Source organism: Saccopteryx bilineata, chromosome 7, assembly GCF_036850765.1.
Source record: "Saccopteryx bilineata isolate mSacBil1 chromosome 7, mSacBil1_pri_phased_curated, whole genome shotgun sequence".
Lineage (NCBI taxonomy): Eukaryota > Metazoa > Chordata > Mammalia > Chiroptera > Emballonuridae > Saccopteryx > Saccopteryx bilineata.
Window position 1 is genome coordinate 14,616,422 of NC_089496.1, and position 24,050 is coordinate 14,640,471.

Here is a 24,050-nt window from a genome sequence, read left to right on the forward strand (position 1 = left end):
GTTTGGAAGGTGGCGGTGTGGTGTGAGTTCTGGTCTGCGTTTGTGAGGCTGGGGCAGATGAGGATGAAAAGTTACATTGGCCTAAGCTGGAAAGGGTCTTGAATTACATGCCAGGGAGATTGGCTTGTATCTTCTATGTCTACACAGGAAGCCATCAAAGGTCTTGAGTATAGAGGGAGTATGATATAATGCTTATTAAGAAATAATGCTAGAGTTTTTGTCAGTGGCATCCCTTTGTACAGTCTCTGGCTTTTTTTGTTTTTTAAAAATTTATTTATTGGTTTTTAGAGAGAGGAGGGAGAGAAAGAGAGAGAAAGAGAGAGAGAGAGAAGGAAGGGGAGGAACAGGAAGCATCAACTCATAGTAGTTGCTTCTCATATGTGCCTTGAGTGGGCAAGCTCAGGGTTTTGAACCAGTGACCTCAGTATTCCAGGTTGACACTTTATCCACTGTGCCACCACAGGTCAGGCTGTATGGCCCCTGGCTTTTAACATCCTTGTCTGAGGCAATCTGCTACCATCAGACTGCGGATTTCTTGATCTTTAGTGTCCCACCATCCTCACTGTTTCACCTCCCATGTAGGTTCCTGAAAATGCCTCTTGCCTCCATAAAAGAAATATTTCAACAGTCCTATCTCCTCAGGTTCACTTTAGGTTAGAAGTCAGTCCTCAAGCTGGACCAGTAACTAGGATTGTTAAAACAAAATCAGCTGTTGAAAAAAAGGAAGAGATCAGAGTTTGGTCTGAACTTACAATAATCTAATGTATAAAAATCAGTTATTGGAGGAAGGAACATACAGTATTAATGGAATAAAGCTGAAGCAAGCTCAAGAAATAGGAGAAAAACAAGAATCTTGCACCCATAGCCAGAAAACGGTGGGGAAGAAAATAAGCAGATAATTTAACAAATGGATGTTGGGAAGAAATGGGAAAAACAGAAGCACATCAGTTTATATTTATTACTTGTAACTGCAAAGTCATATGGTGACTGAGATCAAGTCAGATTTCTGTATTGGAGTCCTGGCTCTGCCACTGGTGGACAAGTGACTCAACATCTTTATGTCTACTTTCAACATCTGTAAAATGGAGTTAATATAGCACGTTCCTCATGGGTTTATAAGGATTACATGTGTGTGTATGTGTGTATGTGTGTCTGCACGCACACCTTAAATAGTAAATGCCTAGTGCTCAATACAAAGCAGCTCTTCTTACTGGACAGACAGAAATTGAGCATGCTAGAGAGGGTACCAGCACTGACACTGGGCAATTAATTCGAGGATGCGAGGGGAGAGTTCAGTTTAGAACCGCATGACTAAAATAATAGACTGATGGTTTCCGAGGGGAGAGAGGATAGGTGGTTGGGTGAGAAAGGTGAAGGGATTAAGAAATACAAATGGTAGTTACAATATAGCTGGCGCCCCCAAACTACAGCCTGCGGGCCCGCATGCGGCCCCCTGAGGCCATTTATCCGGCCCCCGCCGCACTTCCGGAAGGGGCACCTCTTTCATTGGTGGTCAGTGAGAGGAGCACTGTATGTGGCGGCCCTCCAATGGTCTGAGGGACAGTGAACTGGCCCCCTGTGTAAAAAGTTTGGGGACCCCTGCAATGTAGTCTCAGGGATGTAAAGTACAGCATAGGGAATATAGTCAAAAATTTTGTAGTAACTCTGTATGGTGCTAGGTAGGTATTTAAATTGCAAAGTACATGATTGTCTAACCGCTATGCTGCTCACCTGAAACTAATAAAATTAATATTGGGAAAAAAAGTAGCTCATTACTTAAACAAAGAGTACCTTGTCTGTGCTTGTATACTTTTCATGGAATAAGCTCTATTTGGTAATTAAGCATATTTTCTCATTTCATTTTAGACTTATTCTTTTTTGTGTGTGACAAAGACAGAGAAAGTGACAGAGAGAGGTACAGGTAGGGACACAGACAGGAAGGGAGAGAGATGAGAAGCATCAATTCTTCGTCGCGGCACCTTAGTTGTTCACTGATTGCTTTCTCGTATATGCCTTGACTGGGGGCTACAGCAGAGTGAGTGACCCCTTGCTCAACCCAGTGACCTTTGGCTCAAGCCAGCGACCTTTGGGATCAAGCCAGTAACCATGGGATCATGTCTATGATCCCATCCTCAATCCAGTGACCCTGCGCTCAAGCTGGTGAGCCCACGCTCAAGCCAGCGACCTTGAAGTTTCAAACCGGGGTCCTCTGCATGCCAGTCCAATGCTCTACCTGCTGTGCCATCTACCTGGTCAGGCGAGACTTACTCTTTGATTTAGTTATGATGTCATCATTTTGGAAACTTATACAAGTAATGAATTATTAGGATATACGTCTGAAACTAATGTAATGTAATATGTCAAATATACGTAAGTTAAAAGTGATCAACATGTCCAAAGAAAATTCATAACCACTGCAAACCTGCTTCTCCTCCTCTGTTTTCTTTTTCAATGATTGGCACTGCTATCCCTCCAGATGCCCAAACTGTGTCCTTGACACCTGCTATTCCTTCTGCTTCTCAATAAGTCTCCAATCTCCTCCATTCCTCTACTAAAAATCTCTGAAATCTGTCCACATTTTCCCATCCTGTTCACGAATTATGGCCAATACAGTCTCCCCTGGACTACAGTTATCAACCTCCAATTTGGTGTCCCAGCATGCCCTCTCTCCCCTCCATTCCATCCTCTATTCCCAAAGGGATATTTAAAAATCAAATCTGATTATGTGACTCTAATTTGGGGCACTCTGTGGTTCTCTATTACCTCCCAGATGAAGTTCAAACTCTGCAGCAGCTTTCAAGAACATCACTGTTTTGTCACTGGCCTGGTCTCCAGACTTAACAATAACAAGTCTCAATTCAAAAATCTGTTAGACAACTATTTTGAATATAACCTGAGACCTCTGCTTAGTTCTCTCACTGTCCAGCCTTTATATAAGTTATATCTGATTCTAGAGACACGATTCCTCTCACCTGGCCAACTCCAAACCACTCTTCAATCTCTGCTTAGATTCCAGTTCTCCTGCACAGCCTTCATAATCCTTCAAGTCATGACTTGGTGCTGTATGTTTTAATTCCACTACACTTTTCCAGGAAATCATAACAATTACACTATTTTTTATTTGCACATTGACATGTCTAACCATGACACTAAGTTCAGCCACATATGTGAAGGGAAGAAACATATCTGCCTTTTTGTGGTTATTTTTTCTAGGTTGAGTCCAGTACACAGCACAGTGGGTCCTCAAAAATACTTGTTAAATGGAGGAGCAAACGGTTTTGTAACAATGATTTGCTATTCTTAAAAGAGAAGGTAACATGAAAAGAACATTGCCAATTCCTTTACTGGTAGGTCTGGTAAGAATAGTTATCTTTGTACAAATTGATTTAGGTTTTAGAAAAAAGGAGAAGAAACAAAAGAGAGATCAAACCTTAACTGTAGCTCCCGGGAAGAAAAGCCAGTTGCCCGTGTCTACTGGATCAAGACTGTCTTCTAGAATGACTTGTCTGTGAGCTGAGTTGATGACCAGGACGTTATCCAAGGCCCAGCAGGCTTCATACACATCATCTACACGCAGGCTTTCCTGTTTCCACTGGAACTGCACGGTCTCCCCTTTGGCGCCCTCAGGAAGGTAGAGGATGTGAATGATTGTGCTGACATTGGAAGGGGCTCTGGAACATGGTGAGATGGGAATTAGTGCCACATTAAAGAATTTTAGATCAATTTCGGTTCTTGATTAAGATTATAGTTTCATCATCTTTAAAATATCATATCTTCGCCTGACTGGTGGTGGTGCAGTGGACAGAGTGTCAACCTGGAACCCTGAAGTCCCAGGTTTGAAACCCCAAGGTCAGTGGCTTTAGCAAAAGCTCATGCACTTGAATGAAGGCTCAACAGCTTGAGCGGGGTGTTGCCAGCATGAGCAGGGGAACATCGACATGACCCCATGATCGTTGGCTTGAACCCAAAGGTCGCTGATTTGAGCCCCAGGCTGCTGGCTTGAGCAAGGGGTCACTGGTTTGGCTAGAGCCTTTCTGTCAAGGCACATATGAGAAGCAATCAATGAACAACTAAAGTGCTGCAACTACAATACAAGTTGATGCTTCTCATCTCTCTCCCTTCCTGCTTGTATGCCTGTCACTCTTGCTAAAAAAAAAAAGTACCATATCCATTATAGATTAAATACAATTCTATAGCCCTTAAATCTTTTAGTACATGATGTTAAGATGTTCATATTAAGTGATGACAGTTTAAATATTAAATGTGTTCAAGGAGTTTACTTTTAACACAAAGCAGGCACTCAGCTAGTAAAGGGACAAATGAAGAGAAAATAGCATACTTCCAGAGCACCTGCACAAAATCACAGTGTATCCAGCAGTTTATTTTAAGTAATACTAAGAAGAAAAACTATAAAATTATTACTTTAAATATTTGATTCTTACTTTGAGATTTTGCATCTATTAGAGACAACCATATATTATGTTTCATAATCAGTCTTTACATAATAGTTATTTTATTTCTACTAACTTGAGACCTTTTTGTTTTGTCTTACAAAATGTGAAATTTGCCATGAGAATTAACGCTCTATAATTCTTTACAATTTCATGCAGATCACTCTTAAAAACTTGACATAATATAACATTATTTTTATATTACATGTGTTAGAATTCTAGTCCCTTCTGCTATATAATAAGATATTTTTATTAAATATTTTATTCTACCAATGTAGAAACCTGCTATAATAAATATTATTGCTTTAGCTAACATTAAAAGTGGTACTAAATGAAAATTAGTACTACTCTGGGCTTACTATAAATCATTTTTGAAAGGCCTACAGAAAAGACATATTTTTCATTCACCAATGCAACACATATATATCTACAGAATTGTCAGTACAGGTTATAGATGGTGCACCTTACCTTTGGGGGTAATTAATCCTCCTTTCTTTAAAAATATTTCATAATGACCATGTCTTTGACTTCAAAAAGAATTTCAAATGATGAAAATAACATTTTAGTTTTAATAAGTGCATGACCTCAAGTTGTAAATCTCACTCAGTAAAAAACCCAAATGGAGTTAGCTGAATGTGATCTTTATATGTTGTAATTAAATATATATGTGTGTGTGTTCACTGTTTATCATATTAAAGTATGCAGATGTTTTTCAGCAGAAAATAGCTATTATAACTTACCTAAATTATGATATACAACTTTTAGACAGGAAAAAAATAGAGGTATGGGTAAAATTTCCAATATTTATGCTTCCCTGCTTAAAGCTATTTATATAAGTATTTAACATGGATGCATTTTCATAATAACTACTAGAAAGAATAGCACAACGCTCTGTTATAAAATTGGCACAGCATATGTCAGAAGCTGGCTATGCCAGGTATCTATAAATTATCTGTTATCTTGCTGCTGAGGAAGACAGTTCATTAAAATCCACAAATTAGAATCACTTGTCTCAGTTTTTGGTTAAATTAGAACTTAGATTTGTAAAATATTTTTAAAATTTGAAATACAATTAGAAACTTTGGATAGACTGGTTTAGTATTAAATACTAAGAACCTAATATTTATTTCCTCCCCAAATAAATTGCAATGTTTTCAACATGAAATTATGGTAAGCATGTGAAAAAAGAAAACTATAAAACCGACAGAAAGTGCTCTATTGTGTTACACTATTTAAGAATAAAACCAATCAGAATAACTACTTAAAAAAGTTCAAGGTATTCTTTTCCTTCTACTATCTTACTATACTTGACATTAAACATCCATTATGAATTCTGTTTTATGATTTAATTTATGCAGAAGTAGTAAACATAATTTGATTCTAGCTAATTTAACCAAATCTTTTCAACTTGAATAGCTTCTTCTTCAAGTATCCTTTGTTTTTCTTTTAAATACAGAAAATATAATAAATGATTAGAAGTTGCATCATAATTTCAATAATAGAATTTCAGAACTGGCCTTAGGGAAGTCAGAAGAAAAATGACAGAACTAGAGATTAGATACAAAAGGTACGGTGGCTAGCAACTTGCTATTATCACAGACTAGAAGAAATTTAGGTGGTCATCTGATATATTCTGAGGCCTGTAAACCAAGCCACAGTCAAGCCATCTAGACAGACAGGTGACGTAATTCTGTGAAAGATTCCATCATAAAAGTTATCTTTCCAAATGTGCTTGTACCATAAACAAACAAACAAATAAATAAATAAACAAATAAAATAAAAATTTGTTAAAGCTACTGCTGACAGTGGGATTTTCCAAATGGAAAAGGACACTTTTAACAATACTTCTTCAAACAGGGCCAATCAATGACATGTGCATCCATGCAAATCAACATAATTAACAACCAGAGTACTTTTAACCATGAAGAATAAAGTCAGTGTTTGAGTTAAGACAAATAGGGAAGGAGAAATTCACTTATATAAGATTTATGAAAATACCTTAAATGATAACAAACCTAATTGTCTCAAGCTGAATCCAGTCCGCAGAGTTATTCCTGGCATATGACACGATGATATCGGGGTCTGAATAACTAAAGCGACATGAACCTGAGCCTGTAAATAGCAATAGGTTTCAAAGTTAAAAAACAGTGTAATTACACATTACCCTTCCTGACACTTATTTCAGATCATTTTCTAACTATTTAGATATTTATCTGATTGTTTCCTCATTCTTCTAACTATGCTAAAATTTCTTGCAAACTGTTCTGATAAATATTATTTGATAAATAATTTGAGAAACCAGGTAAAAGGCAAAAAAGATAAACTGCACCTTTATTTAGAGATACATGAATTTCTAAATTAAATTATAAAATAAGTACCTAAGTTCTGTGCCCACATATTCTAAATATTATAGCATGATTGATAATGCATCACAGTTCTTGCAAGTTAATATCATTAAGTGATTGCTTTAAATGGTGTATATCGTTAAATTAAATGAGGATAAAAATTCCACCTTCTGTGTGTGTTATTTATAAGACAGTATGTGAGAAACTAAAATATTGAAAAGTACTAAATGAATGAGAACTATACAAGATATAATTCGTGTTATTCTATAGTAACCCAACATTAAAGATTTAAGAGGGTCATTATGACCCACTGTATTTCCTGATTATTTCCCATCATGATTTTCAATATTGGAAATATTAACACCAAATATAGTTTTAAAACTCTGACCAAAATTTGTTTCTACATGTTCAATGAATTCATATAACAAAATACAGTATGACCGTAATTTCAAAGATCTTCAGATACCCAAAACAGTCATGAAACATATGCCAGAATTTTATTATAACTAAATGGCAGAATTTTTAACAATGTATTAAAAACAAATGAACCGAAAGAAGAAGAAATGGTGCAATTTATGTCTAACCTTCACCCATCTGCTAGAGGGGCCTTGGTTTCAGCAAATGTGAGTTTTCACATTTGTAGCACTCAAGAGTTCCAAGCTTTAATTAGACTCATTTATTTTATTTCAGTAGTGTTTAGTACAACACCAGTTAGTCTGCAATCACCAAAGCTGGCAATGTGCTGAAAGGCCAAACAGCAGTTTTCCTAGATTTATTCTTGCAGCCGAAACATAGGTGAAAAGCATGAAAGGAGGGGATTCAAAGCAAAGCTACCCAGCAACCCTGAGCTCAAGCAGAAACCCGCCGTCTGCCAGGTTCATCACTGCTAAATTCTAACCTTTCATAAGCAGCTGCTTAAAATGAATATCAAACTGTGTGGCCAGAAACGGAAACTGCCAGGATTATGTGGGACAAACTTCAACACAAACAAGAATGAGGTCTGGAAGACAATCTGCTTATTTCAAAAGAAAATTCAAATTAGCCTGAAGAATTGAAATGGTATTTGGGTACTTCCTTTCTGCTGTATACAGCATGATATTTAAAAGCCAAGGGATAAGGTGCATTCCTGAAAAAGAAAAGAATTTTCATTTTTATCCACAGCAAGATAACCGAAAGTGTTCCTTACAGAATTCAACTCCTTGTAAATTGTTCACAAATTGAGGAGAGAAATAAAGCTGATAAACATCAGAATAAAAATTGTGAAAAGATGACCTTGATAACAAACATGAGCTCTCCTGTCTATTTTCTTATGCTACCATCTCAATGTTGTGAGGTTGATTATGAACCCACAAAACAAAAGGGTACCTGGCTAGTGTCCTGCTTTCCTTAGCCGCTCAGTCATTAAATCTTCTGTAAAGAACTTTTGTGTCTATTTCTTCCTCAGCATTGTCAATGACCTTCATTAGGTCTTGCCAGAACTTTGTAATAGTGATTAGCTGGACTGCCTTGTCTCCAACCTCATGTGTCTTTTACTCAGCAACACTGTGCCAGTACTCTTCTTACAAGTGACCTGAATCACGTTACCTCCCTGCTTATAACTGATCCAACAATTCCTCATGATAAAGCTTTATCCCTCAGGAAAAAGCTGCACTTCCACCCCCAGTGGGACAAAGGTGCATAATTCCTAGACATCAGATGTGTACCTTGGAAAACAGAACTAGCCCAGGGTTTCTTAAAGGGTTCGCTTGTGAAAAGATGGTCAATAGGGCAAAGGGACTCCAGCAGAGAGATGGGCAGCTGGAAGACCAGGGCTGGAGAACAGGGCACAAGTGGTCAATCAGAGGAGAGGCACTGCCCACGTCTAGAGAACTGAAGTGGGAGGTCCCTGCTGGAAGCACCCCCCACACACACACACTAAGAGAAACAGTCAGCTTTGGATATCTGCCTACTCTGAGGCTGCCTCACCAAACTACCATTCCAAATGTTGCCAGTCCAATAACTGATTCCCATGCCTACTCTAAGTGCAGCAGCTCTACATATACTGGGTGAGATTTTCTTCATATAAACACTTCTGAATTGCAACCACACCGTCGCACAAACTTCGGTCGGCAGAATAAGACTGCCTTTGCCCAGATTGACCACGGTTACTTGGCTCAGGCTGGAATGAAGGGATGTCTATAAACCCGGTGACTGATGCCACTCCAACACCCCACTCTCAGATGCTGTGGTGTAGAGCTCCCACGTCCCTCAAAGCACCTCTTACGCTGTGAGGAGACAATACCCAGGTGCCACCTGCAACAGGTAACTCTTTCTCCTCTTAAGTCAAGGATCTTTAATTGCTAAAGCTGATATTTAAAACCAGAAAGGAAAGACAAACCCAGATGTAAAATGCAAAATACCCCCATTTTTGCAGATCCATTTTCTCTCCTCTATGTCACTGCCAGTGTAATTCTGCACTCTAAGATAGCAATTTTGCAAAGATTTCAAGAATTGCTGAAGAAGGAAAGATAATTCAAAATCATGGGTATACAAAGCATGGTCTGAGAGTCACTGAGGGACATAAACTGGTTTAAAAATTCAAACACTTTTCTGGTTCTGACAGGAGAAGGAGGGGAAGTCCATAGATGTTCATTTACGCACAGCAAGAATACAAGTAATCTGCAAAGTGACAAAGGTTCCTAAAGCTTGGAATTCATAGACAAAAGTAGTGAAATTCTAGGATTTACTGAGGACCCCAATGTAACAATATACAAAATCTGGCTCTCACATGTAGAGTTATACATACAAACAGTACTAAAATAATCTGGCTCTCACATGTAGAGTTATACATACAAAGAGTACTGAAATATCCACAGTTTGGGGGAGGACATACTATTTTATGCTAAGGATACCTCATCAGTGCTGTTCCCAGTGGATCCTGGTTATCGTCTTGATTTTAAATTGACAAATAAATTGATAAATGACAAAGATAAACCTATAGTTACTTATAGTAACTGTTATTTACATTATTATTGGTTATTTACTCAATCTCATAGTATATCATGATAAATATGTTAATATTTATTTATTTATATTTTATTTTACCTAAAAAATTACATTTAAAGGGGTGACATTGATCAATAAGAGTACATAGGTTTCAGGTAAGGTAAATATTTCTATAGCATTTGAATTGTTGATTATGTTGCATACCCATCACCCAAAGTCAAATTATTTTCTGTCACTATATGTTTGTCTCTCTTTACACCCTTCCTCCCACCCACCCCTACATTCCACTCCCCCTGTTAACTGCTTCACTTTTATCTATGTCCATAAGTCTCATTTTTATATCCCATCTATGTGTAAAATCATATGGTTCTTAGCCTTTTCTGATTTACTTATTTCACTCAGTATAATGTTCTCAAGGTCCATGCCATGTCATAAATGGTACTATGTCATCATTTCTTATGGCTGGGTAGTATTCCATTGTATACATGTACCACATCTTCTTTATTCAGTCTTCTATCAAGGGACACTTTGGTGTTTCCATGTCTTGTCCAGTGTGAACAATGCTGCGATGAACCCGGGGACGCATGTGTCTTTACATACCAATGTTTTTGAGTTTTGGGGGTAGATACCTAGTAGAAGGATTGTTGTGATGGATATTTTTGTCAACAACATTTTTGGCCTCTTATGGTCTTATAGTTTGTCTCACAGTTTATAACATATATGCATTGCAATATAGATACAAGTCATCACTACTCCTCTGCTAAGACAGATTTCTACCCATGATGCCCTAGAACTGTCCTGCAACAAAACAACCCTCCACTGATTGAGCCTCCTCATGTGGCCTGGATTCCACCTCTTCTTGCTCCTTCAGACTTCCTCTTTCTGTCTCCTGCATCATCAATTTTTTCCAATGAATTACCTGGATTATTCCTATCATCATACAAATTTCAGAGAAATATACAAAGCATCCCCCATCTTATAAAAAACTTTCTTGATGTAATACCCCTACCTATGTCTCCTTCCCATTCTATTTTTGTTTCCCTTCATAGCAAAAATTCTCAAGAGGGTGGCCCAGTGATTGCCTTTACCCCCCCCCCCATCTCTTTCCACACTTCACACAGGCTTCTACTCTCACACACTTAACTGAATTTGCTCTTGGTTAGGCTGCGTGGGATTCCATATTGTCAAATCAACAGATCACTTCCCTAAACTCAGGTTACTTGATGTCTCAGAAGGGTCTGTCACAGTCAACCCCTCCCTCTTGTATATTATCTTGTTTTAGTTTGTTCTACCTGATTTTTCTCCCACGTCACTAGCTGCTGCTTCTCAGTCCCCTTTGTTGCTCTATTATACCTTCTTGATCTCCAATTGTTTTAGTGCTTTTCTTTTATCTACATTGCCTCCTTTGGTGATCTTACCCATGTTCAAGGCTTTAAATAACATCTATAACATATAATACCCAGGACTATACTCCCATGAGATTCATAGTTGTGTATCCAACTGTTGCTTGCCATCTCTAATGGACACCTCAAAATTACTAAGTCAAAATTACAATTATTAGGCAATCCAAGATGTCACCAGAGTAGGTGCATATTACATTCACATCCTCCCAGGACCAAACTGGAATTACAGCTGAAATATGGAGCAATCACCTTGAATAACCAACTAAAGACTAGCTGAAGAGAAGTCTCATGACCAAGGATTTCAGAAGAAGCCACAATGAGACTGGTAGAGAGGGCAGAGATGCAAAAGGGGTTGGCTCTGTTTCTACAGGTGGTGGCTGAGGTTCTAGAGAAATATCTCAGCTGTGGAGGGGTTCCACCTGAGAAGAGTGGGGTCCCAACCCCACTAGGACATGGGCCATTATTCCCTTCATGATAGAGCTATGCAGAGCCATCCCTTAACATGGCCAAATCTTGGTCAGTTTTGAACTGATGAATTCTTATGGCCTCACCCTGATAATGACCGGAGATGCTGCCCCACCACAAAAGTGTGTAAGCACCCAGCATGTAGAAGCTAGACTTGTTATACCCTGGGAGTTCTGTTGAATGGCCTCATACCCAGCACTGGCACCAAGTTTGAACTTATACCAATCTGGTGAACATCACTAGCCCTACCTGGTGATTCACTGAGAACCTATCTCATGCAACTCACATACCACCAGAGGTTCTTTTGGTGACTGAGCCTAGCAGGCAGTCAGCAGATAGAGACAGGTGGAAGAGGGTCTTGAGGTACCTTAGGACTTCTGTTGAAAGTCACTAGGTCCCCTGGGCCTAGTGCTGGTAATAGCTGGCCTTGGGATATAGCTTGGTCCTTACAAGCACACACAGTCATAGAAGGCACACCCACAAATGATGGATCATTTTGTAGCTCCAAGCAGGTTGCCCGGGGCCAGTCCAGTCAAAGGTAGTGTCTGACTGTGTCTTGATGTAATACAAGACATAAGAGTAACATAAGAGCAGGATTCATTTAGCCTCAGAAGTGGCATATACACAGGGATATTGTGGCATGTAGCAGACCCTGCTGAGACAAATTCTACATCATGTGGTCAGCACCTACACAGCAGCTTGTACACTGTGATACTGGTTGATCCTTATAGTCAGCAAGCCTGAGGGCTGATCCCACACACAAATAGGTCAATAGCAATCAAGACTCAATTACAATAGGAGGGTCAATATAACCCACACATGGGACATCCCTGGAACACTCAGATCAGATAATCAAGGAGACTGCCACTGGGTCCCAATGGACACCTACTACATAAGGCCACCCCACCAAGACTGGAAGTCATGGCAGAGCTACTACCTAGTAATAATACAACAACAACAATAATAATAAAACCCCAAAGGGGCAGCCAAAATGAAGAGACAAAAAAGTATGCACCAAGTGAAAGAACAGGAGAAATCTTCAGAAGTGAAGCTAAATGAAATGAAATATACTAGATATAAAATTCAAAAAATGTTTATAAAGATGCTTAAGGAACTTAGTGAGAATATCAACAAAGAGATAGCATGCATGCACAAAGAGATAGCAAAAAAAGACACATAAACTATAAAAAGAACCAGTTTGAAATGAAGAATGCAGTATCTGAAATGAAGAATACACTGGAAGAAATAAACTGTAGGCTGGATGAAGCATAGAACTGAACCAGTGATTTGGAAGACAAGTTCGCAGAAAACACCCAATCAGAGAAGCAAAAAACAAAAAGAATTAAAAAAAAAGAAAATAGTTTAAGGGACATTTTGGACAACATGAGTTTAACAACATATTCATTTTAGGGGCACCAGAACAGAAAAGTGAGAGTAAGGGATGGAGACCTACTTGAAGAACTAATAACTAAAAACTTCCCTAAACTGGTGAAAAAATAGACATACAAGTTCAAGAAGCTCAGAGAGTCCTAAAGAAGATTAACCCAAAGAGGTCCACACCAAGACACATCATAATTAAAATTGCAAAGGTTAATGACAGAGAGAATGAATCTTAAAAGCAGCAAGGGAAAGACAGCTACAAGGGAGCTTGGATAAGAATGTCAGCTGATTTCTCAACAGAAACATTTCAGGCCAGAAGGAATTGCATGAAATATTCAAAGTGATGAAAAGCAAGTATGTACAACCAAGACTACCTTACCGAGTCAGGCAATAATTTAAAATTGAAGAAGAAATAAAGAGCTTTCTAGACAAAAATAAGCTAAAGGCGTTCATTACCACAAAACCAGTATTACAAGAAATGTTAAAGGGTTTTCTAGAAGAAGAAGGAGAAGAGAAAGAGGAGAAAGGAAAAGATAAAGAGGGAGAAGAGGAAGAGGAGGAAGAGGAGGAGGGAAGGGAGAGGGAAGAGGGGAAGAAAGAAGCAGCAGGAAGAGGAGAAGGAGGAGGAAGAGAAGAAGGAGGAGGAGGAGGAGGAGGAGGAAAACAGCAGCAGCAGTAGAGGAACATAGTTAAAAAGAATAAAATAGCAATACATACATATCTATCAATGATCATTTTAAAAGTAAGTGGCTTAAATGCTCCAATCAAAAGACATAGGGTAGCAGAATAAATAAGAAGACCTATCTATATCCTGTTTATAGGAGACCCACTTCAGAAGGAAAGATACATACAAACTAAAAAGGAATGGAAAAAATTATTTCATACAAATAGAAATGAATAAAAAGCTGTGGTTGAAATACTTATATCAGACAAAACTTCAAATCAAAGGCCAGAGCGAGAGACAAAGGACATTGCATAATGCTAAAGGGACCAATCCAACAAGAGGATATAACCCTTGTAAATATTTATGCATACAACATAGGAGCAACTACATATATAGAGCAAATCTTGATGAATATAAAGGGAGAGACCGACAGTAATACAATACTAGTCGGAATTTTAATACCCCATTGATATCAATGGATAGCACTTTCAGAATAAATCAACAAGGAAACAGCAGCTTTAAATAACACATTAGATCAGATGGATTTAATTGGTATTTTCAGAGCATTTCACTCCAAAGCAGAAGAATATACATTCTTTGCAAGTACACATGGAGTGTTTTCTAGGATAGACCACATGTTAGGACATAAAACAAGACTCAATACATTTAAGAAATGAAAACAAATCAAGCATTTTTTCTGACCATAATGGTATAAAACTAGAAATAAATCACAAGAAATAAACTAAAAAACACACAAAGATATAGAGGCTAAATAACATCTTACTAAACAATGAATTAACAATAAGACCAAGGAAGAAATCAAAAGATACCTTGAAACAAAGGACAATGAGGACACAAGAACCCAAAGTCTATGGGACAGAGTGAAAGCAGTCCTAAGAGAAAAATTCATAGTGTTAAAAGTCTAACTCAAGAAACAAACAAAAGAAGTCTCAAATAAACAACCGAACTTAACATTTAATTGAACTAGGAAAAGAACAACAAACAAAGCCCAAAGAGAGTAGAAGAAAGGAAATAATGCTCAGAGCAGAAATAAGTGAAACAGTGTCTAAAAAAACATGAAAGAGAGTGACGTCACGGAAATGGCACAGTGAGCAGCGCGTCCGACAGATATCCCCTAAATCACAACAAATTTATCAACTAGAAACAGAAAAATTTATCCTCGGAGCATTCCGGAGTTCCACACAAACTGAAAGCGAAAGGACTGTTATCACTTGAATCTGAGAGACGAGGGTGTGGAGGAAGCTACCGCAGCGACGTTCATTCAAGCCACGAGGGAGTGCGCCTGTGGCGAGCAGCCGCGGGCGCGCGCCGGGTCCGGTTGCAGAGCGAGCACTGCCCACACTCAGGAGCCGTGAGCAGCCGGGGCGCGCGCCTGGTCCGGTTGCAGAGCGAGCACCGCCCACACTCGGGAGCGGCGAGCAGCCGCCGGCGCGCGCCTGGTCCGGTTGCAGAGCGAGCACCGCTAACGTTCCCAGCGGCCCGCGCACTGCGAGTGAGAGTCGCCAGCCACCGGTTCCCAGAGCAACCCATTCGCGCGCGTGCCCTGGGCATTCCACACGCCCAGAGCGCCTTACTGGCCCGCACACCCAGGGTGCCCCATTATCCTGCGCCTGGTGCGATCCAGCCGCCAGCGGCAGGGCGAGCAGGAGAGGCACCAGGGTGGTCTTCTACTTGGGAGATTCTCTCCGTGGGCGGGGCACCTCACCCAGCCATTCAAGCTAACAATCAAGCGTTGGGGGAGGGGCGCGCGCAGGCAGCCTAAAATACCTTCGGGAGCACAGCTGCGACCCAATCACTGAAATTAGCTTAACCCATGAAATCTGCGCACCCTCGGTTCTAATTGATAAGATCTCTCTCAGTTCAGCGACCCAAGACAAGAGGCGTGATATTTTTTAGTGCCTCTCGCTAAAGGGGCGGGGGCAACTTCTGATTGATAGAGCCTCCATATTCAGGGATAAATGCTAACAAGAGGGACTTGGCAGATAATAAGATCTATACTACACTAGTCGCAAGCAGAGACTAGTGCCTCTTCTTCCCAGCCAAAACAGGCTACAAAGTGTGGAAAGCCTGGGTTGAGAGGTCCAACTGAATGCTAGGCGCTGAACAGTCACCTTGACAACAATTGACTCCCACCCCCGCCTGATTACACTGGAGGCCCTGACTGCCAGAGCCTTTCCCAAAGCCTTGCACTGAGTGGGGATAGAGTGGGGATTTCCCAGCTCTTTGAGCCTCTTACTCCCCAGGCAGAAGCAGTTGCAGCCTTATAGCTGGATCACCAGGCTGCTAATTCAGGAAGGGGGGACTAGGAGAGAGAATCCAGGAAAGCAAACTCTCTCATCGTTGGACCCTGCAAACGCCAACAAGCCTTGACTACCAGCAAGACTAAAGCCAATTATATGACATTGCCATAGAATCCCATCAACTGCAAATCCCTACCTAAGTGTGACACAGGGGCAGAGCCTGGGGTACAGAGTCACCGACCAGGAAGAGGGAGAGAAAAGACAAAGGAAGAAGTTAACCTCTCAAAATCAAGAAAAATCCACAGACTTCACAACTTGATCCACTAATTTTTTTGTTGTTGTTGTTTGTTTCTTCTATCTTATTGCCTTTATTTCCTCCACATCGGTCCTTCTATTCTCTGCCCATCTTATGCTTCCCTTTTCTTGAACTACACTACCCATAACTGTTACATTTTATTTCTCTTCTTCATCCTCACCCTCCTTTAAGGTTATACTCCAAAACACTTAACTCTCACTCTCTCCTCTTTTGTTTTTTTTTTTGATTTGCTTTATTTTGTTTTTTTCTCTTCCTTTTTTATTTCTTCCTTTGTTTTTCTCTTTTTCTTATTTTTTCCTTTCTATTCGTTTTTTCTTTTCTCGTTTTACTTTCCTCCCATTTAATCCTCAATCACGAACAAATTAGTTAATTTGGGACTCAAGGCTTTTTTTGGCGTTATTTTTCTTTTTTGCTTTTGTTTTTGTTTTTTTCTTGTTTGTTTATTTTTGTGGCATTTTGGGTCCTCCCAACCCAAGGTCTCCATTGTATTTAGTCTTCGCTCCACTTAATACAACAGATTTTTACTTATTATTTTTATTTTTTTCTTCTTTATTATTCTTTTTTTGGTCCTTTTTTCTGGTTCCCTCTTATCCCTCTCATTATATCTCTTAGTTGACCATCACTTACAAGCAAATCATCTTATGCTTGTCCAAAATTTTCTTCCTTTTTTTTTTTTTTTTTGCATTTAGTAGGTCCCTACTCCCTTTTTTTGCCCCTTGAACTCTTCACCCCAAATCAGGCCCTCCATTATAGGCATGATATTTCCCTGAGGAGGGGAGAGGAAGGAAAGAGAAGAAAGAAAAAAAGGGGGAAATAATAAATTATTACTTTTTTTTTTTGTGGGGTGTTTTAACTTTTTTTTTTTTTTTTACTTTTTACTCTTTATTAATTCTAATTAGTGCTATCAACAAGACCACCCTCAGATGCCAATAAGAAAGAGGAAATCGAATATTATGGATACAAAAGAAAGAGAGGTAACACAAATAGATGTGGAAAAATCTATGGAGAAAAGACTTAACATATTGGAAGCCTTGGAGCTAAATGACAGAGAATTTAAAATAGAAATCTTAAAAATACTCAGAGATATACAAGAAAACACAGAAAGGCAATATAGGGAGATCAGAAAACAACTCAATGAACACAAAGAATATATTACCAAGGAAATTGAAACTATTAAAACAAATCAAACAGAAATGAAAAACTCAATTCACGAGCTGAAAAACGAGGTAACAAGCTTAGCTAACAAAACAGCCCAGATTGAGGATAGGATTAGTGAAATAGAAGACAAACAACTTGAGGCACAACAGAGAGAAGAAGAAAGAGACTCAAAAATAATAAAAAACGAGAAAGCCCTACAGGAATTGTCTGACTCCATCAGAAAGAATAACATAAGAATAATAGGTATATCAGAGGGAGAAGAGAAAGAAAATGGAATGGAGAATATACTCAAACAAATAATAGACGAGAACTTCCCAAGCCTGTGGAAGGAACTAAAGCCTCAAATTCAAGAAGCAAACAGAACACCGAGATTTCTTAACCCCAACAAACCCACTCCAAGGCACATCATAATAAAGATGACACAAACCAATGACAAAGAAAAATTTCTCAAGGCAGCCAGGGAAAAGAAGAGTACAACATATAAAGGAAGGCCTATTAGATTATCATCAGATTTCTCAGCAGAAACTCTACAAGCTAGAAGAGAGTGGACCCCAATATTTAAAGCCCTGAAAGAGAGGAACTTTCAGCCAAGAATACTATACCCATCAAAGCTATCCTTCAAGTATGAAGGAGATATAAAAACATTCACAAATACAGAAAAGATGAGAGAATTTATCAACAGAAAGCCCCCACTCCAGGAAATATTAAAGGGGGTTTTCCAACCAGATTCAAAGAACAAAAGAAAACAACACCACAAGTAACAGCTCCACCAAGAACACAATAAAACCAAACTTAAACTGTGACAACAAAGGAAAAAAAGGGGGGAGAGGATGGAGATTAACAGTAGCAAAGGACGATGAAGTGCAGAAATACTTATAAGATAGGGTACTACAATGAATATGGTAGGTACCCTTTTCATTACTTAATGGTAACCACCCTTGAAAAAACCACCACAAAAACACTTGACTTAAAAAAGGTAGCAACAGAGGAAAGAAGTATGGAACACAAACAAACAAAAACAAATGATAGAAAAACAAAAGAGAAGAATCAAACTAGATACAAAACTAACAGAAAGCAATTTATAAAATGGCAGTAGGGAACCCACAAGTGTCAATAATTACACTAAATGTAAATGGATTAAACTTACCAATAAAAAGACACAGAGTAGCAGAATGGATTAAAAAAGAAAATCCAACTATATGCTGCCTACAAGAAACACATCTAAGCAACAAGGATAAAAACAAATTCAAAGTGAAAGGCTGGAAAACAATACTCCAAGCAAACAACACCCAAAAAAAAGCAGGCGTAGCAATACTCATATCTAATAATGCTGACTACAAGACAGAAAAAGTACTCAGAGACAAAAATGGTCATTTCATAATGATTAAGGGGAAGTTGAATCAAGAAGACATAACAATCCTTAATATATATGCACCAAACCAAGGAGCACCAAAATATATAAGACAGCTACTTATTGACCTTAAAACAAAAACTAACAAAAATACAATCATACTTGGAGACCTCAATACACCGCTGACGGCTCTAGATCGGTCATCCAAACAGAGAATCAACAAAGACATAGTGGCCTTAAACGAAATACTAGAACACCTGGATATGATAGACATCTACAGGACACTTCATCCCAAAGCGACAGAGTATACATTTTTCTCTAGTGTACATGGAACATTCTCAAGAATTGACCATATGTTGGGCCACAAAGACAATATCAGCAAATTTAGAAAAATTGAAATTGTACCAAGCATATTTTCTGATCATAAAGCCTTGAAACTAGAATTCAACTGCAAAAAAGAGGGGGAAAAACCCACAAAAATGTGGAAACTAAACAACATACTTCTAAAAAATGAATGGGTCAAAGAAGAAATAAGCGCAGAGGTCAAAAGATATATACAGACAAATGAAAATGAAAATACGACATATCAGAATCTCTGGGATGCAGCAAAAGCAGTAATAAGAGGAAAGCTCATATCACTTCAGGCCTATATGAACAAAAAAACAAGAGAGAGCCGAAGTAAACCACTTAACTTCACACCTTAAGGAACTAGAAAAAGAAGAACAAAGACAACCCAAAACCAGCCGAAGAAAGGAGATAATAAAAATCAGAGCAGAAATAAATGAAATAGAGAACAGAAAAACTATAGAAAAAATCAATAAAACAAGGAGCTGGTTCTTTGAAAAGATCAACAAAATTGACAAACCTTGGCAAGACTCACCAAGGAAAAAAGGCACAGGACTCAAATAAATAAAATCCAAAATGAAAGAGGAGAGATCACCACAGACATCATAGATATACAAAGAATTATTGTAGAATAGTATGAAAAATTATATGCCACCAAATACAACAATCTAGAAGAAATGGATAAATTCCTAGAACAATACAACCTTCCTAGACTGACTCATGAAGAAGCAGAAAGCCTAAACAGACCAATCAGCAGGGAGGAAATAGAAAAAACTATTAAAAACCTCCCCAAAAATAAAAGTCCAGGCCCAGACGGTTATACTAGTGAATTCTATCAAACATTCAAAGAAGACTTGGTTCCTATTCTACTCAAAGTCTTCCAAAAAATTGAAGAAGAAGCAATACTTCCAAACACTTTTTATGAGGCCAACATAACCCTCATACCAAAACCTGGCAAGGATGGCACAAAGAAAGAAAACTACAGACCAATATCTCTAATGAATACAGATGCTAAAATACTAAACAAAATACTGGCAAACCGAATACAACAACATATTAAAAAAATAATACATCATGATCAAGTGGGATTCATCCCAGAATCTCAAGGATGGTTCAACATACACAAAAACGGTTAACGTAATACACCATATCAACAAAACAAAGAACAAAAACCACATGATCTTATCAATAGATGCAGAAAAGGCTTTTGATAAAATACAACACAATTTTATGTTTAAGACTCTCAACAAAATGGGTATAGAAGGAAAATATCTCAACATGATAAAGGCCATATATGATAAACCATCAGCCAACATCATATTAAACGGCATAAAACTGAGGACTTTCTACCTTAAATCAGGAACAAGACAGGGTTGTCCACTCTCTCCACTCTTATTTAACGTGGTGCTAGAAGTTCTGGCCAGAGCAATCAGACAAGACAAAGAAATAAAAGGCATCCATATCGGAAAAGAAGAAGTAAAGCTATCACTTTTTGCTGATGATATGATCCTATACATCGAAAACCCGAAGGACTCCACAAAAAGATTATTAGAAACAATAAACCAATACAGTAAGGTCGCAGGATACAAAATTAACATACAAAAGTCCATAGCCTTTCTATATGCCAACAATGAAATATTAGAAAACGAACTCAAAAAAATAATCCCCTTCACGATTGCAACAAAAAAAATAAAATACCTAGGAATAAACATAACAAAGAATGTAAAGGACCTATATAATGAAAATTACAAAGCATTGTTAAGGGAAATCGAAAAAGATATAATGAGATGGAAAAATATTCCTTGTTCTTGGATAGGAAGAATAAATATAATCAAAATGGCCATATTACCCAAAGCAATATACAAATTTAATGCAATTCCCATCAAAATCCCTATGAGATTTTTTAAAGAAATGGAACAAAAAATCATCAGATTTATGTGGAACTATAAAAAACCCCAAATAGCCAAAACAATCCTAAGGAAAAAGAATGAAGCTGGGGGCATTACAATACCTGACTTTAAACTATATTATAGGGCCACGATAATCAAAACAGCATGGTATTGGCAGAAAAATAGACACTCAGACCAATGGAACAGAATAGAAAGCCCAGAAATAAAACCACATATATATGGTCAAATAATCTTTGATAAAGGGGCCAACAACACACAATGGAGAAAAGAAAGCCTCTTCAACAAATGGTGTTGGGAAAACTGGAAAGCCACATGCAAAAGAATGAAACTCGACTATAGCCTGTCCCCGTGTACTAAAATTAATTCAAAATGGATCAAAGACCTAAATATAAGACCTGAAACAATAAAGTACATAGAAGAAGACATAGGTACTAAAATCATGGACCTGGGTTTTAAAGAACATTTTATGAACTTGACTCCAATGGCAAGAGAAGTGAAGGCAAAGATAAATGAATGGGACTACATCAGAATAAAAAGTTTTTGCTCAGCAAGAGAAACTGATATAAAAATAAACAGACAGCCAACTAAATGGAAAATGATATTTACAAACAACAGCTCAGATAAGGGCCTAATATCCAAAATTTACAAAGAACTCATAAAACTCAACAACAAACAAACAAACAATCCAATAAAAAAATGGGAAGAGGACATGAACAGACACTTCTCCCAGGAAGAGATACAAATGGCCAACAGATATATGAAAAGATGCTCAGCTTCATTAGTTATTAGAGAAATGCAAATCAAAACTACAATGAGATACCACCTCACCCCTGTTAGATTAGCTATTATCAACAAGACGGGTAATAGCAAATGTTGGAGAGGCTGTGGAGAAAAAGGAACCCTCATTCACTGTTGGTGGGACTGTAAAGTAGTACAACCATTATGGAGGAAAGTATGGTGGTTCCTCAAAAAACTGCAAATAGAACTACCTTATGACCCAGCAATACCTCTACTGGGTATATACCCCAAAACCTCAGAAACATTGATACGTGAAGACACATGTAGCCCCATGTTCATTGCAGCACTGTTCACAGTGGCCAAGACATGGAAACAACCAAAAAGCCCTTCAATAGAAGACTGGATAAAGAAGATGTGGCACATATACACTATGGAATACTACTCAGCCATAAGAAATGATGACATCAGATCATTTACAGCAAAATGGTGGGATCTTGATAACATTATAAGGAGTGAAAAAAACAAGAACTACATGATTCCATACATTGGTGGAACATAAAAATGAGACTAAGAGACATGGACAAGAGTGTGGTGGTTACCAGGGGTGGGGGGAGGGAGGACATGGGAGGGAGGGAGGGAGAGAGTTAGGGGGAGGGGGAGGGGCACAGAGAACTAGATAGAGGGTGGCGGAGGACAATCTGACTTTGGGCGAGGGGTACGCAACATAATTTAATGACAAAATAACCTAGACATGTTTTCTTTGAATATATGTACCCTGATTTATTAATGTCATCCCATTACCATTAATAAAAATTTATTAAAAAAAAAAAAGAAAAATTAAACTAAAAAAAAAACAAAAAAAAACAACCCATGAAAGATAAATGAAACCAAACTTGGTTCTTTGAAAAGATATACGAGACCAACAAAACTTTATCCAGACTCATCAAGAAAAAAGAAAAAGGACCCATATAAATAAAATCAGAAATGAAAGAGAAGTAACAACTGACTCCATAGAAATACTGAGGATTGTTAAGTAAAAATTACGAACTTTATGCAAACAAATTGTACAATCTGGATGAAGTGGATAAATTCCTAGAAATACACAATCTTTCAAAACTGAATCAGGAAGAATCATAGAATCTGAACAGACAGATAATAACTAGTAAAATTAAAGCAGTAGTAAAAAAACTCCTAAAAAACAAAAGTCTGGACGAGACGGCCATTGGTGAATTTTACCAAACATTCAAAGAAGAACTAATACCTATCCGTCTCAAACTGTTTCAAAAAATTCAAGAAAGGGGTAGACTCCCAAGCTCATTTTACAAGGCCAGCATTATCCTAATTCCAAAACCAGATAAAGACAATACAAAGAAAGAAAACTATAGGGCTATATCTCTGAAGAATATAGATGCTAAAATTCTCAACAAAATTTTAGCAAACCAGATCCAATAATACATTAAATATATACCATGATCAAGTGTGATTTATTCCAAGGATGCAAAATTGGTACAATATCTACAAATCAATAAACGTGATATATCACATAAACAAAATGAAGGATGAAAACCACATGATCATATCAATTAATTCAGAAAAAGCATTTGATAAAATCCAGCACCCACTTAACATCAAAACTGTCAGCAAAGTGGGAATGCAGGGAACATACCCCAACATAATAAATACCACAGGTGGCAAACCCACAACCAACATCATAGTCAATGGGCAAAAACTAAAAGCATTTCCCTAAAGATCAGTAACATGACAGAAATGTTCCTTTGCACCACTCTTATTCAATATAGTTCTGGAAGTCCTAGCCACAACAATCAGACAAGAAGAAATAAAAGGCAGCCACATTGGAAAGGAAGAAGTAAAACTGTCATCACTTGCAGTTTACATGATAATGTATCTATAGAACCCTAAAGACCCCTAAAAATTCCACCAAAAATAATGAGATCTGATAAATGAATTCAGAAAAGTACCTGGATAAAAAATAAATGTCCAGAAATGAGTTGCAATTATTTTAGTGAGGGACAGACAGACAGAAAAAGAGAGATGAGAAGCATCAATTCATAGCTGCGGCACCTTAGTTGTTCAGTGATTGCTTTCTCATACATGCCTTGACCATGGGGCTACAGCTGAGGTAGTGACCCCTTGCTCAAGCCAGAGAACTTGGGCTCAAGTCAGTGATCATGGGGTCATGTCTATGATCCCATACTCAAGGCGGAGACCCCACGCTCAAGCCAGATGAGCCTGCACTCGAGTTAGCAACCTTAGGGTT

The 24,050-nt window shown here is 38.1% G+C and overlaps 1 protein-coding gene across 1 annotated transcript in view; it reads right to left on the reverse strand.

Annotated features, from left to right (window-relative positions):
* Positions 1–24,050, reverse strand: part of RELN (reelin) — a 673,979-nt gene that overhangs the window by 300,765 nt on the left and 349,164 nt on the right. The window contains exons 9-10 of the mRNA XM_066238313.1: positions 6,467–6,563; positions 3,431–3,671 (exon numbers count right to left, since the gene is read on the reverse strand). Coding sequence (XP_066094410.1) covers positions 3,431–3,671; positions 6,467–6,563 — 338 coding nt within the window. The remainder of the gene's footprint in view (positions 1–3,430; positions 3,672–6,466; positions 6,564–24,050) is intronic.